Source organism: Heterodontus francisci, chromosome 33 (genome assembly GCF_036365525.1).
Source record: "Heterodontus francisci isolate sHetFra1 chromosome 33, sHetFra1.hap1, whole genome shotgun sequence".
In the NCBI taxonomy this organism is placed as follows: domain Eukaryota; kingdom Metazoa; phylum Chordata; class Chondrichthyes; order Heterodontiformes; family Heterodontidae; genus Heterodontus; species Heterodontus francisci.
In genome coordinates this window covers 39,617,695-39,641,094 of record NC_090403.1, presented here as the reverse complement: position 1 = coordinate 39,641,094, position 23,400 = coordinate 39,617,695, and the positions used below count along the sequence as shown (strand labels likewise).

The 23,400-nt window shown below is 44.2% G+C and overlaps 1 protein-coding gene across 3 annotated transcripts in view; it reads right to left on the bottom strand.

Annotated features, from left to right (window-relative positions):
- Positions 1-23,400, bottom strand: part of si:ch1073-13h15.3 (all-trans-retinol 13,14-reductase) — a 54,813-nt gene that overhangs the window by 9,064 nt on the left and 22,349 nt on the right. For 2 of the 3 annotated variants that reach the window (XM_068012979.1, XM_068012978.1), the window contains 7 exons: positions 15,459-15,700; positions 10,731-10,926; positions 9,479-9,676; positions 8,949-9,068; positions 8,406-8,544; positions 5,412-5,521; positions 2,148-2,314 (listed from right to left, as the gene is read on the bottom strand). In XM_068012979.1, coding sequence (XP_067869080.1) covers positions 2,148-2,314; positions 5,412-5,521; positions 8,406-8,544; positions 8,949-9,068; positions 9,479-9,676; positions 10,731-10,926; positions 15,459-15,700 — 1,172 coding nt within the window. The remainder of the gene's footprint in view (positions 1-2,147; positions 2,315-5,411; positions 5,522-8,405; positions 8,545-8,948; positions 9,069-9,478; positions 9,677-10,730; positions 10,927-15,458; positions 15,701-23,400) is intronic. The other variant, XM_068012980.1, reaches the window with a different exon arrangement.

Here is a 23,400-nt window from a genome sequence, read left to right as displayed (position 1 = left end):
GAGTCATACCTAGCACAAAGGAAGATGGTTGTGGTTGTTGGAGGTCAATCATCTGAGCTCCAGGACATCACTGCAGGAGTTCCTCAGGGTAGTGTCCTAGGCCCAACCATCTTCAGCTGCTTCATCAATGATCTTCCTTCAAACATAAGGTGAGAAGTGGGGTCGCTCGCTGATGATTGCACAATGTTCAGCACCATTCGTGACTCCTCAGATACTGAAGTAGTCCGTGTAGAAATGCTGCAAGACCTGGACAATATCCAGGCTTGGGTTAATAAGTGGCAAGTAACATTCGCACCACACAAGTGCCAGGGCAATGACCATCTCCAACAAGAGAGAATCTAACCATCTCCCCTTGACATTCAATGGCATTACCATCGCTGAATCCCCCACTATCAACATCCTAGGGGCTACCAATAACCAGAAACTGAACTGGAGTAGACATATAAATACCATGGCTACAAGAGCAGGTCAGAGGCTAGGAATCCTGAGGTGAGTATCTCACCTCCCAACTCCCCAAAGCCTGTCCACCATCTACAAGGCACAAGTCAGGAGTGTGATGGAATACTCTCCACTTGCCTGGATGGGTGCAACTCCAAAAACACTCAAGAGGTTCGACACCATCCAGCACAAAGCAGCCCGCTTGATTGGCACACCATCTACAAACATTCACTCCCTCCACCACTGATGCACAGTGGCAGCAGTATGTACCATCTACAAGATGCACTGCAGCAATGCACCAAGGCTCCTTAGACAGCACCTTCCAAACCCGCGACTTCTAGCAACTGGAAGGACAAGGACTGCAAATACATGGGAACACCAACACCTGCAAGTTCCCCTCCAATTCACACACCATCCTGACTTGGAACTATATCACCGTTCCTTCACCGTCGCTGGGTCAAGATCCTGGAACTCCCTACCTAACAGCACTGTGGGTATACCTACCCCACATGGACTGCAACAGTTCAAGAAGGCAGTTCACCGCCAACTTCTCAAGGGAAATTAGGGATGGGCAATAAATGCTGGCCTGGCCAGCGACGCCCACATCCCATGAATGAATATAAAAAAACACACCCTTTGCCTTTTGTTCTGTGACATCTCTGTCATCTAATCTCTCCTGCCCTCCGCCCTACCACAGCTTCCCTTTTGTTCTTCTTCCCCCCCTCCAGCATTTCTATTACATTTCTAACCTTTGCCAGTTCAGTTGAAATGTCACAGACCTGAAAAGTTAACTCTGTTTCTCCACAGCTGCTGCCAGACCTGCTGATTACTTAAAGCACTTTCTCTTTTTATTTCAGATTTCCAGCATCCAAAGTATTTTGCTTTTATTGCTTGGAAAGAAAGGCTGAAGGCAGGGATAAAATGTAGTCATTGATGGCAACAGTACTGCTTACAACCAATTGGAAAACTTTAGCATTTCCCCAATTCACTATTCAGAATCAATAGGGGAATATTTTCCCTTTCCTTCTTCCACAGTTACTATTGTGGAATCCATCCTTTTATTGTTTTATTGTTTCCGCCTGTCCTGAATTATTGTACACAGCCAGTTTCCCCTTTAGTAGGAAAGCATTCCTGTAGTCTTCCAAGTTTCAGTCATTATCTGCAATTAGTTTTCATTGCATTTTGTCCAATTTCTTTGTTTCAGGCTCCCCTAATCTTGCCCCTCAATCATTCTTCCTACTTCAGTCTAGCCTAGAGCTGCAGAATTTTCCATGGCTGTCATTAATTTGTGACATCTCTGAAGGTGCCCTTGTGAAGAGGAGGTCTAGTTCTACTATTACATCCTATCATAATGATGGAAGGACAAATTCAATGATTCCCTGCTTCCAGTGGCAATGCAGTACTTGAAGTGAATGCAGGTGAGAGATAGGGTCACACTACTGTAGCCCTGATTCTCTGGACTATACACCCTTTGAACATGAATCCCTGCTGGGAGCATTAAATTTTCCCTGCAGTCTCAAATCAACAAGTAGAACTGATAAAGCTTCCCAAAAACGGTTGTCAAGAGTGACTGTCAGTTGATGGCTGGGATTAAAATTTACTCTGGCTGAGAGATCAATGCTCGACTAGCCTCCATATTTGTTAAAAAAATTTGGAGCAATCAACTATTCAAATAAATTTACTCTATGGGTTCAGGGGTTTGGTGATACCTTATCCTTGAGTTGTGGAAATATATCTGTGGCCCAGTTTATTAGCTTTCTGGCAATAGCCATCTTCAAATTCTCATAATCTATGCCTCTGTTCTTTACTTTTGTGTCCTTCCATTCCTCGAACCACTCGTACTGTGCCATGGTCAGAATAGTCATACAGGAATTTCCTGATAATCAGAAACATGTCAAATTATTTTGCGGATCAGCTTTCTGCAACAGAGGCCTCACAACAATGATGTTCAAAAGCAAACCTGCCTCAAAGTCTTCAAGTGATGACATTTGCTATTGCAAATTGGTGTCATGGGAATTGTCAAAGGTTAAAAAATGACATTAAAAACTGAAGACATCGTCATCTCTGCAGACTACAGAAAGATTGCCTGAACAAAGCAAGGTTTATTTAAGGAGGCAATAACCTTTCTCCTTTACATAGACAATAAGAAATAACATTCTCGTTTGAATTGTAAAAATCAATCTGATCTTTTAAAAAAAGTTTTTGTGACCTTTTCTCCAATTCTTATTCTTTCCCTCTTCAGGCTGCCTTCGACTAATCAGGTGATAATAAATGAAACTCTGAAGTGCTTCACCATTCCATCAATTGTCTTTCAATCACTGGCAGTGTTTAAATGCCTTCACTTATGTTGCTGGTGTCTCTGAGACAATCCCTCACCTTTGAAAGGGCAGTTTTACGTCACCCTCATGCACTTCAGAACTGGGGGTCTTAAAATACAAAGATAAGCCCAGATAAGGGATGCCATTCAATTCATCTTGCTCATCCTTGCACAGAAACCCCCATTAATCATCTGCACCTTGAATGACTCCAGGGATTTAGCCTCTCTCATCCTATCTACAAGACTATTCTGGGTAGTAAACAGTTTGTGTGAAGAAGTGCTTCCTACCATCAGTCCTGAACATGTCTTTTATCAATTTGGACCTATACCCCCTTCTCCTGCAATTAGGTTTAAATTGAAACAGTGCAAACATTAATCAGCTTTGTTTGGTTGCAGTGAACCCAACTAACGTTTCATGGTAGTTGTAGATTGAATTTTGACTTAAGTCACACTAATTAAGGTCAAGATCAGATGAGAATTCCTATTGTGACAAGCAGAATATCTCTTCAAACTAAAGACAATGAGGACAGTTGCAGCCAATAGCTTCCTGCTCCCAGGACATTGGTTTGTTGATGTCATGCCATATCTATGAGAATATTAGACAGATTTTTATTAATATTAAAAATGCCTGCTGAAATTTAAATTCTGAAGACCAAAAACACACACATTTTTGAGAGCCTGTTATGAGTGGCAATCAACATCCTCTGTAATATTTTTGTGTGCGTGGGCAATTTCTTTAAGTGTGCGGCCCCTTTGAATCTTTTTGCGTGGCCATGCACGTGTGCTAATTTAAAGGGGCTGACTTGTGCACAGCCTGTGTGGGGACTTTTGCGTTGCTGTGCGGTCACCCGCTCTTGCACCCTGAAGGAACATTAGTGGTAATGTTGATAAATCTGAAACTCGGGGATTTTTACAGTAAAAACAGGCTGACAAATATTTAATGAGAAGATACATTACCCAGAGTTTCTGGAGGCTATTCTCTGAGCTGTGTTCTTCTGCATTTATCACAATTTTGATTATCAATTTGTGATCGCAGGCTACACAGATGCTATGCATAATTGCATACAAAATGATTTTAGCAACACCATACATACATAAAAGTGCAAGTTCTTATTTAGTTTTACATATTACAAACAAGTAATAACAGATACAGTTCCTGTGGCTGTATATATGAACCGTCATTATTTTTCTTGTTTCCTTCTCAAGCCTAAAAACACTGCATGTGTTCCATTCACACACTGCACTCTATTTTTGAAAAAGATGCATAAAAGGTAATATAGTTATGCTCACTTGGTGAAGTAATTGTGTAACTGAGCCATATAGAGCAGTAGGTCCTAGGTTTGAGTTCCAGATTTGTGATTAACTAGCTGATATCAGCCAGGGCACCAATGGATCATTATAGTTGGACTCAGAGCCTAAACTAGGGAAATAATCAGCCAAAGTTCCTGCTCTTGACTGCTATCTGGTAATATCTACTGCGTTTGTGGATTTGGGGTAAGGACCTTGTTCAGTTGTGATGCCCTCCATAGTCAAATAGGTTGCTGCCACTCACTGTGTAGGCTTACAGGCAAATAATAGTCATTTGAGTGAGAGCTCAGGGAGCAACTACTGCCTGCAGCAATATCGGCACAGCAGACAGAAAAGCGCCTCGAGAACACAGCATATTATTTAGATCCTTTGTTAATTAAACCATTTAGTTGTTGGTGTTTTGCTTTGATAATTAACCAACTAGGGACCACTAATTCTGAACTCTAGATTGAACTTCGTCTGAAACTTTATGCAGGAAAAAGGTGTGCATAAAGACATTGGCCGGAATTTTACCCTAGGCATATGGGAGCCTGCCACCGACTGAAAAGTCGGTGGCGATCCCACTTCCACCTTGCCTGGGGATCCGACCCGTATTTTGTGGGTCTCTGGGCTTTAATTGCTCAGAGGCGGGACTTCCACCCACTTGAGGTAGGAAGTCGCGCCTATTGGAGCTGCCAGCCAATCAGCGGGCCGGCAGCTCTTTGACCCAGCAGCACCACTGGGAGTGGTGGCCACTGCTGGGACTACAGCCCAGTGTGAAGAAAAGATGTCGAGGAGCTTGGAGCAAAGGTAAGTTTTGGTTGTCTTGCTAGGGGTAATCGGACAGGCTCTGGTGAGGTAAGGGTGGTCGATTGGGGGGACAGGGGGCGTGTTGGGTGTTGGGGGTGGTTGGGGTAGTGGGAACGACCCTCCATCGGGCACAGGGTGTAAAATCCGCATGGAGGTGGGCGAAGGCCTTTAAGTGGCTGTTAAGTTGCCATTTAAGGACCTTGATTGGCCTGGGATGAGCGGGCCATTTATCTCCTCTGCCGCCCTGCGTAAAGTGGTGGCGGAGGCGTGAGTGGGTTGCGAAGGGCTCCCAGAGCCTCCTGCTCCAATTTACGCCACACCCCCACCACCATCCTACTCTTCGGTGGGGTGTAAAATTCAGCCCATTTGCACCCAAATAGAAGTGCCATGCAGGGAAGGAGAAAGGGAATAAAAAGGGAACAAAAAGTTAATCTTTCGTGACTGTGCAAAAGTTCCAGAAACCTTGTGCCATGAAAAGAAATCTGAATCTAGCCAATAATAAGTTGACACATTACATCAAGTGTGTTTGGTGTTCTGGGTGACCAGAATCTGTTGTTACCTGGGTATCGCTCTTTCCAGGTGAAATCCTTGGCTGATGGAAAGGTAACAAATAACATGGGAATTGCTTCAGTAAATTCCTCTCTGGTTGCAGAAATGGTGTGATTCATTCTGCAATGAGAAACTCAGCTGTAGAAAACACTTGCACCAGTTATTCTCCGCAGACACTCATCCCTTTAATTCCTTTTCCAGCTTTACCGCAAGTATAATTTTTAGAATATGTGTGATGAAAGACTGTTCCACTTATTCGCAATGCTGACAGGAGCAAGTCTAATCCAGATCTACATTTTCTCTTCATTCCGCTGGCACTAAATTCCTGATAAGAACCAGGCATTCATTTTATTCGCAATTTATATTCTTTTAGTCTAATTGCAAAGAAGCTAGGAGGCTAATTAACTATGAATTGATTTGGCTGTAGCTGATGGAAAGTTACTGTGTTCTGTTCCAGCGATTGACAAATAACAATGAAGGGGTGAATTAATGAAGGCAGTTCCTGTAGGTTTGTTTTATACAAATTAGTGTTGCTCCAGTCAGTATGAAGAAGAATCACTGGGACATGTAAACCCACTGATCATGTTAATTTGATTATGCAGTGATACTTTTCCTTGCGTTTGACTGATTATATCCACATAATGACAAGATCATTCTTCATTAATATGCATCTGTCTTACGGTTGAATTTGGGAATATATTGTTCCGCCTCCATTCATTAAAATTAGTCTGAATCTGTATGGGGCCTAACTTGGAATGGCATCCCTACTTTCTTTGATTATCTTCTGGATTGCTGCTGGTTGGGCACATTACAGTTTTATTGCCCGGGTCTACTTCTCTCTCAGTTATGAAGCTGGACTTCAAATTAACTTGGCATATCTAGAAAGAAATATGGTGAAAAGTAATACAATTGAACAGCACCGAAATGGTTATTGCTAAAAAGGTTGGGAGGGGAACAAAAAAAATGAAACAGTCTAATTCTAATCACGAGACACCAAGAAATGGGAGAAAGCAAGCCGAACAAAGCTGGCAGTGGCAATATTTTAATGGATTGACGTTTAATTTAGAGATACAACACTGAAACAGGCCCTTTGGCCCACTGAGTCTGTGCCGATCAACAACCACCCATTTATACTAATCCTACATCAATCCCATATTCCCTACCACATCCCCACCATTCTCCTACCTACACTAGGGGCAACTTACAATGGCCAATTTACCTATCAACCTGCAAGTCTTTGGCTGTGGGAGGAAACCAAAGCACCTGGCGAAAACCCACGTGGTCACAGGGAGAACTTGCAAACTCCGCACAGGCAGTACCCAGAACTGAACCCGAGTTGCTGGAGCTGTGAGGCTGCGGTGCTAACCACTGCGCCACTGTGCCGCCCAGTGAAACATAACTTGATGCAATGGATTTGAAGGCGGTATTTCACACGGGAAATTGGGTTGAAGTGAAGCTCAGACGGTAATCTCCTGTCTCAAGTGGTTGTAACGGTCCTGGGTGAAAGGAGTTAGTGCAAGTTGGGTTTTTTTTCATGTTTGTACTTGCTGCTGTTCAATCTTCAGTCCGTTAACACCCTATCTGTACTAATGCTTTGTCTTTCAACACACTATTAACATATTGTTTGCCTTTGCTCCATGACCTTTTGGTCAGCTATGTGGCCTTGTCCAATCTACACCTTCTCCTTTGTTATCTCTTGCCCCACCCCCGCCTCACTTGCTTATAACCTTTGACATTTCTAATATTTGTCAGTTCCAAAGAAGGGTCACTGACCCGAAACGTTAACTCTGCTTCTCTTTCCACAGATGCTGCCAGACCTGCTGAGGATTTCCAGCATTTCTTGTTTTTATTTTATATTAGTGCAAGTCTTAACCAGTTTGTAGTGAGTGTGCATCACCAGCACTGAACTGCTCATATTTCAACAACCAATTAAAATTTTGTTCCAAAAGACTCCTTGGGCTGAATTTTTCAGAACCCCTGATGTCGGGGGTCATGGCGGGGGTGGGGGGCAGTGGGGGCCAGAAAATGCCTCCGGGAGAGAGTTGCCACATACCCCGATGCTGGGAGTGCCCGGCCCGATATTGCCAGCCATGGCAAGGCCTTGTGGCAACCCCCTTGCCGCTCGGCGATGGGATCCCCATTTGCATAGTTAAATAAATGTAAATGAGTGCATTAATTATACTGACAGTCCCGCCGTCTGTCTCAGTGCAATCTTCGTTCCCCTGGCCGGCATGCCCGCACCTTCGGATGCCCGTCCGGGGAAACGAGGTACCACATTGGTGGGGAGGCGGGAGGAGGTACGTTTCTCAGTGTGGTGGGGGTGGGGGGGGGAGAAATGGGGTCAAAGTTGCATCATGTGTGTTGGGGAAGTGGGAAGGGTTGAAGGTTAAAGTTTATGCTGTTTGGTGGGGGGGTGGGGGGGGAAGGTCAGATTGTAAAAGTCAATGTTTTGGAGGTGAATGGGAAAATTAATAATTTTATGGTTGTTGGGGGGTTGGGAGGACAAAATAAGTGTATTTAATTTTTTTTATTCGCTTTATCTTCAAATATTTACATCTGCCGGTAGGGCTGACAGCCATTTAAAAATGGCAACAGCGCCTCTGTACAAGCAGCTAACACCATTGCTGGGGACGGACAGCCCACCCCCTCCACATGAATGGGGGTGGGTGTGTTCTGCCCTGGCCATTCAAATGAACCGCCGCATGTGGCCAGCGCAGGCGGATGGGCATTTTTGTGACCCACCACTGAGGTCGGCGGCAGGCACAGGAGATTCAGCCCCATGTGTGGAGTTTGAAACTGAACTGAAAGTGATAAGTAATGTAGAGATACTGTAGAAATACCTTTTCTGTACAAACCGTGCTTTACTGACCTGGGCACATTTGATGTCAACACTGGGTGCAAATAGCAGAAATATGTTCCAATCCCAGCACTGACACCCCTCACCCTGTGCAACCTTCAGTTAACGGCATTGAGATTGAGGCAGTTAAGTGCTGCTTTGACTTACAGCTCATCCAGGTTGTTGTTTTGATAAACCCAGTAATTAGTTGCCTTCAATCCTAACTCTTCTGTTGTACCTTTGAGACCAACAAAGACAAGGAATGATCCCATGCTATGCTGGACCATGTCAAGCTGGGATCGAATGGCTGCATGGGAAAGAAGTACTGATTAGCATTATTACTATTGTGTGCTATTGCAAACCATCTACACTCTACACAATTATATAAGGGGAGAAATGTGGATTATTAAGATTTAAATAACCGAACTATTGTAATCTGTCTGATGTCTTCAGTAATATTAACAAGGCTCTTTGCCAAGGAGGTCACTTGATGGTTTCCAAATGACAAAGGAAAATAGGATCACGTTCCTATTTTTAAGACTCCCACCTACAGCTCTCTTATTCTGTCCTTACGCAGACAATGGAGATCAGTTGTTTATCAATCCTGTGCATTGGAAGTTACAATGTATCAACAGCACATACACAGAACACTCCTTAAGGTGATACCAAAAAAATTTGTTATCTATTTGATAAAGCAGATTATCCTCTTACCAGGTTTGGCTTGGATTTCTTTTGGTAAAAGATGTTCATAAGTGTTGAATATTCCAGCATCAGATATCACTGAAGGGGCATATATACAAACTTCTTCCTGACCTTTATTTACAGCCACACCTACAAGGAAGAAAATAAATGTTTACAGAGAGGCAGTTTCAAGTGCAGTAAATCAAAGTCATGAAAATTATTAAAACAAGTATTTTGAGTTTGTCTTATTTTCCCGAATATTAAATATTTAGGCTTGCAGCTACCAAATAACCTGAAAACTACAATTCCCAATCTTCTTTTGCTCAAAATTTCTGATCCAAAGTAGCCATGTTGTTAATGATATAGATGCGAACGAAGGTTGTGTTATGACTTAGGTACTGTTAGCACGAATTACTTAAACCATTACTTAAACTTGGACCATGAGTTTGTTGATTGGGGCTATGAATGGGAGTCCACTGATGTGGGTGTTGTAAGACAATAAATGTAGCTGATCTTCTAACAGTGTAAAAGTGAATCCACTAATGTGAATTTCAACTCACCAAAGGCTTCCCCATTTTTGTTTATCAATATCTGATGAACGGGAGCACGCACAAGAACTGTCCCACCTGCCCTCTGTATGACTGGGACAATATGGAAGGCAATCTCACTGGCCCCTCCTTTAGGATACCATGCTCCACGTTTATAGTGATGTACTAGTAGTGCATTCATAACAAAGCTGGTATCTTTAGGAGCGACACCTAGTGAGGCAAACAGAATTCTTTTTTTATTTTCAAACACATTGTAGCCCCTGTACCTCTCTTTTTAGACCTATCACAATATATAATAAAGCTGTAACTTATATCATAAACATATAATCTGTACAATCATGCAGTAATTTCCCTGTTTCTGTGATCAACACTCCATAAAGATTACCTTGCATGTATATGTTAAATTATGCAGAGTTTCAGTTTAGTGAACATTCGTGCTACAGAAGTACCAGGTAATGACCATCTCTAACAAGAAAGAATCTCTTCAATGGGATTGCCATCGTCTACCATCTCTCACCATCAACATCCTGGTTGCTATTATTGACCAGAAACTTAACTGGACTAGCCACATAATACTGTGGCTAAAAGAACAGGTCAGAGGCTGGGAATCCTGCGATGAGTAACTCACCTCGACTCCCCAAAGCCTGTCCACTATCTACAAGGCTCATTTACAAGTACCTGCAGCACATCGACCACACCAGTTCAAGAAGGCAGCTCACCCACCATCTTCTCGACAGCAACTTGAGATGGGCAATAAATGCTGGTTAAAGAAGTCTTGGTAAACTGCTGCAGTGCATCCTGTAGATCGTGCACTCTGCAGGTACGGTGCACAGGTGGTGGAGGGAATTAATGTTTAAGGTGGTAGGTGGGCTGGTGATCAAGTGGACTGCTTTGTCCTGGATAGTGTCAAGCTTCTTGTGTAGCTAATTTACAAATCAAGTGTCATGAAATCAGGAAGAAACTGAGATGAAGCAATGCATTTGAAGAATGATAGGAAAAGATAGAACATGTCTGATACTGCCTGCACTATCAAATCCAAGTGAAATGGTGTGGTATTCACTGATATTTTTTGATGGCTACCCCAAGTAAATACATCAATGGTGACCTAAAAAAAGGGAACACTGAAATATACAGGAGGGCATCTGAATCAGCATCCGAAAGACATTCATAGGTTAACGTGATCGTAGTGTAAGGGCTTTATCTGAGGTTTTGCCTGTTAATGTGGGAGAGAAGAGTAACAAGGGAAATAAAAACTTCCTCTTACCAGTAAACATGTAACAAAAGACTGCTCTAAGATCCTGGTTTTCTGTTAGTTCACTAACCACCTTTGTAAGGCTTGTGCTTGCAACCTTAAATATCGTGGAGATCCAATGGATAATGCCTGTGCTGACAAGAAATTTGGCTAATGGGAATGGGATCGTTTTCAGTATAGCCATCAGAGGTACTTGTTTTGAAACTTGCTGTAAAATCAAACAGAGGTAATGAAAATTTTCTCATTTAGTGTTCTCGGAACTGAATTACAAAACCCATTTTTCAAGACATTATAAAGAAAACCTCTTCATAGATTATTTATCTAAAGAGTGTACAACTGCAATACCCTCACTGTCCCTAAGTCAAGCTTCATTGAGCTGTGGATTTGAATGACTCATGGAGTGGAATATGACGGTCCCTCAGGTCTACACGAATTATTCTTTCAAAAGAGCAGTCTGAAGATTACCTTTCCTTTAAGGAAGAAAATTTAACAGGAGTATTGTTTTTCTGATTTGAAAATCTTTATCTTGCTGAAATACTAAGATTGAATGTGGGGGTGGGGGGGGTGGAAGTCGGGTTTGTTGAGTTACAAGCTCCAATTGTGTCAAGATCTGAAGAAACATCAGGAGAGATTCTGTTATTAACCGGGCAGTGACATTCCCATTGTTCACCTTTTCCCATTTTTCCTCTCCTGAGGGCACCTGGCATGTAGTATCTTAAAGCTAATCAGAATTCTCATTATCAGTTTGATTTTTAATATTTGTGGCTAAAACAGACTTTAAATTTTTTTTAAAAAATCAACCGGTCCCCTGAAGATTCAGCAGGATAAGTGAGGACATTCACCTGACTGCTTTATCCAGCTGATCTGAAAGCAGTTCAGAGAACATAAACTTCGGAAGACTGGAGGTGGTACTGAAGTGTTCTAGTGGGGATAATGCACGGTAAATATTTGAAAAGTGTACAAAACGAAGACAAGGTGACACACTGCTGTGACTTTTCCACTCTCCTTAGATTGTCGCACCAAATATGGGAGGATAAATTGGGCTGCTTTGCGCCATATTTCAGAGCGCAGAATGAGTGCAGTCAGGACAGATTTTGGGTGGTGGTATCCCATGCCCGATCTTTCCCAGAAGTTTGGGAGTCGCCCTATTGGTTTGGGCAACTCTTGGTTGTCCCAGGTAGCTGCCTGAATGGAGTCCTCAGGCAATTAAAATATGTAAATAAAGGTCCTTTACCTGCTCAGTTGGAATTGTGGGAATGCCATTTCATCAGTTCCTCAGCCCACTCAGTGATTCCTGGTTCCTACAGCCTTCAGGCTCCCACAAACAGCAATGTGAGAATGACCAGATAATCTGCTTATAGTGATTTTAGCTGAAGGATAAATATTGGCCAGCACACCAGGAAGAACTCCCCTGCTCTTCTTTGAAAGAGTGCTGGGGGATCTTCTATATCCGCCTGAGAGGACATTTGGGGCCTCGATTTAAACTCTCATTGGATCAGAGACGGGCCACTTAGAGACAACAGCTATCCCCTGAACCTCTGGCTCACATCGCCTGTCAGGAACCTGAGCAGAAATGCTGAACAACGCTGCAATCAAAGCCATGCGACAACCAGAGCTCTTATAGAGAAACCATCGGTATTCTGAAATCGAGGTTCCAATATCTAGAAGGGTCCTTCAGAAAATCCCTGAGAGGATCTACAGAATCAACTTGGTGTGATGCATTCCCCACGGCTTCAATTTGGAGACATTTGGTGCAGAAGATGTGGAGGAGCAGGATAAAGTGGAAGACCAAGTTGAGGATCAAATGGAAGAGCAAGGCCCAGCTTCTGCAGCTCTGCATCAACAACTAATCAATGAAAGGGTCTGTATCATCCCTCCCTCCAATGCAATAACAGTCTCTCCTACTGTCACAACTGCTCCTTATACCTAGCTGATTAATGCCATAATCTTGAACTTGAAATCAATGCAAAGTGAATGAAACCAAACAGCAAACAGGTTGATCACGGTACATTTCAAATGTGTTTATAGTGATGTTGAAAACTAAAAATCACCCTGTGCAACCCCCTAGTTCCCATCTTCTGTGTCTGTTTGGGTGACTTCCAGGAGCTCCTGCCTCAGAGGACCTGCAGACTGTAGCATCTTGAGGGTGGCAAGGGCAGCCCTGCCCAGCTGGTTCTCTGACACTGGAACTGGTTGAGAGATTGGTGTGACAGCAGGTGGCTTGTCATCTTGAGAATCGCCTGTCACTTTGGAAGCCCCTTTTCATGATTTCCATCATGCTTTGGAGGCTAGAGTAGATGCTGAAAATTACAGCCATGATACTAGCAGTTGGTGTTTCCACCAAAGTGGTCTGAACTGTCAGCGGAGGCTCCCACACTGTAAACCTTGCTACAATGTTCAGAGAGCTAACCACACACCCGGGAGAAAGTAAAAGATTTGCGAGTAGGAGTCTTACTGTAGTAACTCAACTGAGATCATCGAATTACTTTCAGCAGAACAGCCAGGTCAAGGATGCAATGCCACTGGCATTCACCTGCTCCATCACCACTGCTCACTGTTGCTGTGTGACTGGCCCAGACACCCTTCTACCATCAGGATGAAATAGCATCTCTCTTCTCCTGGTGACCTCCTGTACTAACACCTAATGCTCAGTGTCAGAGTATCAGGGGAACCTGGCTACAACACCTCTGCTTTCCAGCTTTTACTGTGTAACAATAAATCAGCCCAGAATGCACCTCCCCAATAGATACGACTGCAATGCCTGTTCCTTCCACGTTCACTGGCATCAGGACCCCTAGCCCCGCATTCCCTTGCTCCCCCAAACCTCAGCCCCACATTCCCTTGCCCTGCAATTCCCACCCCCCTGTGATTCCAAACCGAACCTGGGGCCCTCTTATCTTGAGGGCTGCTGCAACTCTAACAGTGCCCCAATTCTTCGCTGGTGGACTGTTACAGTTCACATGCTCCATTACGACGAGGCCTGAGACACAATATCTGGGGAGACCCTCCGAGCCTCACATTTCAGGTGGTGGGAATGAACTGTGCACCGCCGCAAAAATAGGCCACCCCGGTTTCTGGGCCACGATCTCTTATTACATCGACGTGAATTTACATTAACAGATGTCCCATCATTTTCATTTCCAGGAATATTTGAATTTGATTATCTTTTGATTTGCATGGTATTGTTTTGAGGAGTTTGCTGAATTGGACATTTATGTATGCTGCAAACAGCAGAAACATTTTGAAATAATTCACCTGAGGTAGCTTAAATGACATTCTGCCAAACAATATTGGAAAGTTAATGTTTCTGTATATAGTTATTGTGTATATAGTTTTATTTAACATTGTATTCTGAATTATTCAGCAAAATATATCAGCGGAGGTCTCTTTAAAAAGCCTTGAAATACAGCAAGTGACCACCTACGTTCAGTTCTGGTCACCGCATTATAGGAAGGATGTGGAAGCTTTGGAAAGGGTGCAGAGGAGATTTACTAGGATGTTGCCTGGTATGGAGGGAAGGTCTTACGAGGAAAGGCTGAGGGACTTGAGGTTGTTTTCATTGGAGAGAAGAAGGAGGAGAGGTGACTTAATAGAGACATATAAGATAATCAGAGGGTTAGATAGGGTGGATAGTGAGAGTCTTTTTCCTCGGATGGTGATGGCAAACACGAGGGGACATAGCTTTAAGTTGAGGGGTGATAGATATAGGACAGATGTTAGAGGTAGTTTCTTTACTCAGAGAGTAGTAGGGGCATGGAACGCCCTGCCTGCAGCAGTAGTAGACTCGCCAACTTTAAGGGCATTTAAGTGGTCATTGGATAGACATATGGATGAAAATGGAATAGTGTAGGTCAGATGGTTTCACAGGTCGGCGCAACATCGAGGGCCGAAGGGCCTGTACTGCGCTGTAATGTTCTAAAAAAAAAGATGGCACTGAAGGGCTATCTGAGGGATGAATGATGGCGATAGACTTTTTTCTGACTGTATTTAAAACACAGTAATATTAGAAAAAAGAACAAAAATGACAAGACATGCAGAAAATATTTGTATGATTTAGATTTTGTAATTTTGTTCAAGTTACTTTCATGACAGATGGATATTGTGCTAATGCTGAAGAGGCTCCTTGGAGAGGGAAATATGATTAGGCCAGGATATATTTTAAGTTAAATGTATTCAAAATCATAGAATCATCGCAACTTGCAGCACAAAGGAGGCCATTCAGCCAGTCATGCCTGTGCTGGCTCTTTGAAATAGCAGTTGTGCTTAGACCCATGTTCTCACTTTTTGTCTGTAATTCTGTAAGTTCCTCATTATTTATGGAATCAGCTCGACCACCTTTTCAAGTTGAATGTTCCACATGCCGACAACTTAAGCTTAGATGAATTATATGTATGACATATTGATAACAAACTTATTGGCAGTGAAAGCACAAGCAAAATACTGCAGATGTTGGAAATCTGAAATAAAAACAGAAAGTGCTGGAAATACTCAGCAGGTCAGGCAGCATTCAGCACTTTCTGTTTTAATTATTGGAAGTGAATATCGCTAATGTCATTACTTAAACCCAGGGTGAGAGTAGCATACCAGAAATGTGTTGAGATAGATAGAAATCCTGAGGAAGATGCTGTATTGTGGATTAATTAGAAGGAGCTGACTTTTTTTTTCAGGGGAAATATCTTGTTGTTCCTAATACTAATGTTTCAACGACACAAATGAATAAACGTGTTGCCATAAAATTACCTTTACAAGTTCCATAAATTTCTCTATTGCTTGCTCCTCCTGAGGAAACTGCCTCTTTAAAGCATTAACAAACTCTTGTTTCCCTCTGTGCAGCTTGTATATACGGCAGCTATCGCTTTTACCCAGGATGATAGTATCATATTGATCATCCATTCGAATCCATTCCACCTGTCCCTCAGTGATTTGGTCTATGATTACTCTGAGCAGTCCACATTCATGCATTTGTCCTACATAATGGATACCTGAAAACACAGGAAATATGGATCAATAATAATAGTTTCTTGTATCAAATTTTACACCATATAAACCATAGGGCCCCAGGTTCTCTGATTCCCAGTCTGTGCAGAGCTGGCTGATCACATCACAGGCAGCAGTTGAAGCAATAAAAGTGACTTCCATACTCCTTCACAAAATGTTGCGGATTCTGGAAATCTGAAATAAAAACAGAAAATGCTGGAAATACTCAGCAGATCAGGCACATCTGTGGAGAGAAAAACAAGAGTTAATGTTTCAGGTCTGTGACCCTCGAGATGAAAGGTCACTGTTGTGTTTGATTGTTCAGTGATTGATTGCTCATTATGCTGCTGGTCAACCCTGGAAGGGGCCTGGTTCTAAAAGTGAAACTAAGACAGTCTGGGCAAATGTGCATCTTGAATAAAGCCTACCCACACAGGAAGTGAGAGTCTAGTTCCTTCATGTTTGGGACACAAAACATAACAGTCACAGATCAGACGTGTTAACCCTCCATATTCCTTGGCTTAGTTGGCATCAGTTTCAACATTGGCCAGAATTTTACACCCACTCCCCTCGCCGGAGTGGGCTGGAAGCAGGGGAGTGGGGAGGGGGGGGGCGTAAAATTAAGTGGGAGGTGTGGGGGGGGGGGGGACCGCTGTTGCTTCCCGTCCCCACTGCCATTTTACGAGCGTCGGCAGCAGTGATAGCGAGAGGCCACCCGCCCATCCTACGCCAATAAACTGCCGCTTAAGGGCCTCCTCCCACTGCCGCTGGTATATTACCAGCCAAAGGCAGGCAGCTCAAGACCTCAGGAGACCGCTCAGTAAAATCTGGCAACCTCCTTGCGCCCCTCCCCCCATGGCACAAGCACTCCCACTGCACTACATTCCCCCGCCCCACCCACAAACTGCACCCCCCCCCCCCCCCCCCACTTGCCTTGACGGGGTCCAGCCGATTGTCCCCAGTGAGGCCCCACAAACTTATCAGCCAGCGTCCCTCTTGCTCTTCTGGCTGGGTGCAGTCCCAGCAGTGGCCACCTCTCTCAGTGGCACTGCTGAGTCTGAGAGATGCCAACCCACTGATTGTCTGGCAGCTTCTGGAGGCAGGACTTCCTGCCGGTGGGCGGGGCCTCCAGCCCAACGTCAAAATTCCGGCCAATAAGTCAGAAGGTTATTGGGTTCAATATGAACCTCAACACATAATTAAGCCTAACACTCTATTGCATTGGAAATCATGTCCACCTGCACAAGTGGACATAAAAGATCCTGGTCCTAAAATTCTTGAAGAGACCTTGGGCAGGATCATATCTGGGCAGAGCCAACTGAAAATATCCTTGGTCCTATCCAAAATCCCAGGGGCAGGCCTATTTAAATATGATACACAAAGCAAAGCTTTCTAGACTAAAGCAATTAATATATTTATAAGTAAATAATACCGTGAAACACAAGCATCAGCAAGATACAATATAACTAAGCAGAGACAATGTGACCATCTATAACAGATCAAATACACTTCATATGAACCCCTTATAATGGAATATAAAGGATTAATTTTAACTCTGCCCACGTGATAGAGACTGGTCAGACAGGCACTTAAAATGACCGCAGTGATTTATCCTCATGGACCCCACTGCCTTATCACAGGTTGCAATCTTAACCTGTTGTTTTGAGCAGATGAGCGGGATACCCATGGAGTCTTTCTTTAAATAGGAAGATTGGCCGACAACGGGATCATCAGGGCCTGACTGCAATTTTAACCTGAGGTTTGCATTTGGAAGTTGACTTGACTTTCCCCGCTAAGCTCTCCTCGCTGCAAGAGGAGGAGGGGCTGGAAGAGGCCCCGAAAAGTAAGTTAATTTTTTTTCTTCTTTCTTTTTGGCCCAGGAGGAGCAATAGTACTCCTCTGGGCCCTGCGAGGAAACCTTGGACTTCAACCCCCCCCCCCCCCCCACCTCACTTCCCTGACCACAATGCCTTCCCTCCCCCCTGCCAACCACTTATCTAAATACCAGGGGCAGTTTGCTTTGGGTTCGCAGCCCTGGCCTCCTGTCTCCCCAGATCCCTCTCCTTCATGCTGGCCAGCGGCTGCTTTCTGCAGGAGGCTGACTGGGCTTGTGCAGATGAGGTCTAGCGGCTGATAGCTCTTGAGGATCATGCTGAAGAGGGCTGGTCAGTTTGCCCTCCATCTCTCCCCCTGCCCACATGACTCATGGCCAAGGGATAAAATCTGCCCTTAAAAGTGTTTGGAAAAGCAATAAGCAAAGTTCTGGTTTCTGGGATGTAGTAAAAACCTCCTGTGACAGCAAAATACATCCTGTTGTATTGTACAATATCACTCAAGCAGAACATGAAATGGAGCTTTTAATCTGATCTTGCACCAGAATTCTAAGTCACTCCAACCCTATTTCATTTTCCAGATTGTAATCACTTAGTTGGTAAAACTGATGTTTCAGTCAATTGCCTTGACATGGAACACCTTGGACAATCTAAAATGTGCTTCATATCTTCATACAGTTCACAAAAGAAAAACATGACATGGAATAATAATGCATCTGCTGGGAAGAGGGGCCAATTTGTAAGTCAGTACCAACTATGTAAGTGCATAGAATAGTAAAACTGCTTCTTTCTAATGGATAAAAAGAAAAATGCCAATATTGAAAATCTGAAATAAAAATGGAAATTGCTGGTGTCAACCTCTGAAAGTGGGAAAAATAGGATAACGTTAGAGTGCAGACCCTTTATCAGAATTTGGAAAGTGGGAATTAAGCCAGCTAAAGTATTTCTATTTCTCAGTTCCGATGGTGGTGGGGGGGGGGGGGGGTGTTTCCCATGCAAAACATTAATCTCTCAACTATCTCTACAGATATTGATGAATCTGCTGCGAATCTTCTGTTCTTTCTTAAGGATTATTTTTGTCTCAGAGATCGAGATTATCCATGCAGCTCCTTCATACTTTACCTCTTCCTCGTCTCCCTTCTTTACCTGCCTGTCTCACCTCAGCTCTACCTCCCTATCACTCTGTAACTAATTCCTCATCTTCACCTCAGCTTCCACCAAACTCATCTCTTTGAGACGTGCCTTCTGTCCCCTGATACCCTCTCTGCCCAACTCTGCAAGCATGGGTCTTGTTTCCATAGCTCTACCTGTCCAGCACCATTCTTCATTCGGCGGTCACCCATCTGTTGTTGAATTGTCAATCTAACAGTATGCTTTAAGATGAGCCAGGATTTATCAACTGTACATTGTCATAATGAAAGCCATGTTTTTGCCTCCCATCAAAATCTCTGCACCCTGGTTCCTGGTTCCTTCCCACACACTGGCTGCTCGGATAGGCTGAACCAAGTATTGTGCATAGTGGAGTCCTGATTGCCGCTGAGCTGAGTTTCAAACCGCGGACTGAATTTTTCTGCTTCCCAGGAGGCAGGTTAGGAGACGGGACCGGGAGCAAAGTTGCAAAATAGCATGTTGGATTGGCTACCCGACTCATTCTCACCTCTGAGTCATCTTGCGGCACAGACTACCTTCCTGGCAGCAGCAGCTAGCCAATTAGACCCATGAATGGCCTCTTGCCCCCATCACCATCTCTACCTGATCACCCCAGCACGGAGCTGCTGGGATACGATGGCCTCAGCCGCGGCCACAGGCCATCCTGTGGAGGGATTTTCCCTCCATGATGCTGGATTGAAAGCTGCGGCCATGTGCGATTTTTAATTTTTCCCTCATTTCCTCCATTTTGAGGCACCCGCGCAGTCTTCTGTCTGCCTCAACAGTGTCCATCTCTCCCAGTGGAGTTGCTGGACAGACATCACTGCGGGCCCTCTTATTGGGCCTCCTGCTTCCATGATCCGTCCGCTCATCCTTAATTGGACAGGGCTCCCCGAGGCAGGTTCTTAATTGGTCGCCTCGGGGAAGATCATGACCAACGTCCCGGCATGACCACTTCTGAATTCCTCACCCGGAACTGCGGCCAACATCAGGATCATGACCAAAATGGGAAAGTGCATCCCCCCCCCCCCCCCCCCCCCCCACCATATCCAATCATAGAATCATAGAATGATACAGCACAGAAAGAGGCTATTCGGCCCATCATGCCTGTGCCAGATCTTTGAAAGAGCTATCCAACTGGCGGCTATTGTTATGACCGAGGCGGAAGGAGTGCACTGTCTTTTCTAGTTCCACGTCTCCACAGATCAGTAAGCAGTAAGAAAGCAAAGCATTAACACACACACTGAAATATGAAAGTCCCCTTTTTAAATTCCCCACACACAAACTCACACATACTGAAAAAATACACAAACTCTCTCTGCAGAGGTCTGTTACAAAAAAAAAGACAAGAAAGAATGCTTTGGCCAAATACTTGCTAATTCTTGAAGAAAAAAAAGATATGGAAAGATGTCAGTTGTCCCTTTTTGGTTTGGCGTCCCAAATACGTGTAGACGGCTGTCACTCGGATCTTTCTAGTGCAGTTCTTTTCAGGTGACATTGAGGATCAGTTTGGCAGGCTTTCCAGCAGAAATGAGACACAGGAGTTTCTGGCAGGCTTTTCAGGAGAAATGAGACAACAGGGGTTTCTGGCATGCTTTTCAGGAGAAATTCAGCGTCAGTTTCTCTATTTCCTATACTTGACTCTCAGGAAGTTCTCAAAGAGATGGAAGTGGGTTCTGATGGTGACTTCTCTCTTGGCTGGTTTTCTCCAACTGCCTTCAAAATAGTTCACACCCCAACACACTGTCCAAAGTGAAACCAAAAACATTATCTGAAGAGTCAAGCCTCCTGACCCCTCTAAATCTTGACCTGTCACTTCTCTGTAAACATTTCCCTCCAAATCAAAAAGTTCCTGCTGGGTATTCATCTGAAGACACTGGACTTCCAGTACATTTTGTTTTCAAACAAGACCTCTCAGTGACCTTTCAATGGCCCCAGTGAAAAAAACGCAGTCCAGTTTTTATAAAATCTTCAGCCTTCCAATGAAACTATCTCCACAATTTAATTATGAGTCCTCAAAAAATAAACTTAACAAAAAATATAGAAGCACTGTCATAACATTATCTAGTACTGGGAATGATAACATAGTGGTTAGGTTACTGGATTAGTAATTCATTGACCTGCCCTAATAATCTTGAGACATCAGTTCAAATCCCACCATGGAAGCTGGAGATTTTAAATTCAATTAATTTTTTAAAAAAATGGAATAAAAAGCTACTATCTGTCATGGTGACCAGGTAACCACTGGATTGTCATAAAAAACCTATTGAAATCACGAATGTCCTTTTGCGAAGAAAACATGCTGTCATTACCTGGTCTAGCTTCTATATGACTTCAGACCCACAGAAATGAGGTTGACTCTTAACTGCCTTCCAAAAGGGCCTAGCAAGCTACTCAGTTGTTAAGAAGATGGGTCACCACCACTTTCTTAAGGGCATTTAGGGATGGGCAATAAGTGCTGGCCTTACCAGTGACACCCACATCGTGTGAATGAATAAAAATAAAGTCCCTTTCTCCTAGGCCTGCAAATATTTTCTCTTTAAATATTTATCCAATTCCTCTCTTAAATTTCTTATTAAATCTGCTTCCACTACCTCTTCAAGTCATGCATTCCAGATTATAACAACTTGCTGGGTTAAGAAAAAAAGGTTCCTCATCTCACTCTGGTTCTTTTTGCACAATACCTTAAATCGGTGTCTCTGGCTTTGACTATGTGTGGAAACAGTTTCACCTTATTTATTCTATCAAAATCCTTCATGATTTTGAACACCTTTATTAAATCTCCTCTTAAACTTATAAAATACTCTATTATTATATCAGAATGCATGCAGGATTAGGATTGGGTTCAATATCGTATGATTAGGGTTTTTATTTTAATTTGACTTCTGGATGGCTTGTTGATACATATTGCATCAAAAAATAATGAAATGGTTAAATTGTTCATTCCCAGAATGCTTCAGGGTATGGATCATTTAGAAAGAAAGAGCTTTGTCAGCAAGGAGAGGGTCTTTTGTTGGCAAGGACAGTTTAATAAGAATATTGAGATAGGAGACAGGACAGTCAACCCAAGATGGTAGACAAGTTAACCATCTGGTGTTTTGTCAGGAAAATACTTCATTTCTGGGAGTCTTGTTCACAATAATTCTCATCAGAAGATAATGAATTATTGAGGCTGAAGGCATGTAAATATCTTTCTTCACAAGAGAGCAACAAGAATGAAAGGATTGAACGTGAGGAAAAGAAAAGGTACTATTCCTTGTATGGATACTGCTTAGACATTAAGGGCTGGATTTTACCTTAGGTGGACTGGAATACGCCACTGACGTAAAAGTCGGTGACAAACCCGCTTCCACCAAGCCCGGGGATCCGTCCCGCAATTTACGGGTCCCCGGGCTTTAATTGTCCCGAGGCGGGACTTCCACCCGCTTGAGGGAGGAAGCCCCGCCTCAGTGAGCTGCCGGCCATTCAGCAGGTCGGCAGCTCTTAGTCCCAGCAGCACCATCAGGAGCGGTGGCCACTGCTGGGACTGCAGTCTAGCGGACGACATGGAACCAGGAAGGAAGGTAAGTTGGGTATGCCTCACCAGGGAGATCGGCGGTGCCCTGTTAAGGCTAGAGTAGTCTTTGGGGGAGGGGGGTGGCGTCTTGGGTCCCAGGGATGGGTTGGGAGGCAGGGGTGGCCCTCAATTGGGCACCCTGTGCCTGACTGCCATGCCCGCCGCCCCCCCCCGACGCGCAAAAAGGCCGGCAGCTATTGCTGGGCAGCCTTTCACGTCCCCAGCACACCCGCTCGCCATAGGTAAAATACCCATGGAGGTGGGTGAGGACCCTTAAGTGGCCCTTATGTGGCCACTTAAGGGCCTTTATTGGTGTCGGGCGGGTGGGCTACTGTCCCCCCCACCACCCGATCGCCGTAAAGTTGACCGGTGGTGGGAGCGGGGCGGGTAGGCCTCCTGGAACCTCCCGCTCAGTTTTACACTGCCCCCAACCGCGCTCACACATCCATCCGACCCGCTGGGGCAGCGTAACAGTTAGCCCTAAGTGTTCCGTGCTCAAACACAATAAATGGTTTAGTTGCAACCATATTTGGTGTTAGATCTGAATTCTCTTACTACCTTCTCTGCCCTAAGCAGAACATACCCAGATTCTCTAGTCTCTCCACAAATAAAAATACTGTTTTAATAAATCTCCTCTACACCCTTTCTAAGGCATGAATATCCTTCCTAAAGTGTGGTGCCCAGGATTAGACTTGATACTCTAGCTGAGGCTGAACCCGTGATTTATTGAGGTTCAGCATAATGTCCTTACTTTTGTGCTCTTCGTCCGCGATAGTGACAGGCGGGGGGTTGGGGGTGGGGGTGGGGAGAGCACGCTGGTAGGAGAGGGGAACCCTGAAATCCCAGGGATGTGGATGTTCTGCAGAATTTAATGGCAGGATCTCAATATTACGGACCTCAATATGATGTTTTTAATCCATTTTCCCCCAGGCCTTTAACCAGATTGACAGGCTGGCCTGCTGCTGGGGGTGAAAGCCAGCAGTAGAAGGCTGCAGGTGGGTTCCACTGGGGATAGTGCCAGGCAATTGGGAAAGGTCAGGAGTTGAGTGGGATGAGGGAGGGGGGTGTTGGACTGGAGGAAGGGAGGGAAGGAAATATTGGGGGTTGGAGGGTTTGGGTCGGCAGATCGCGAGATAGGAGGCTCAGGAGCAGAGTTGGGGAGGTGGGA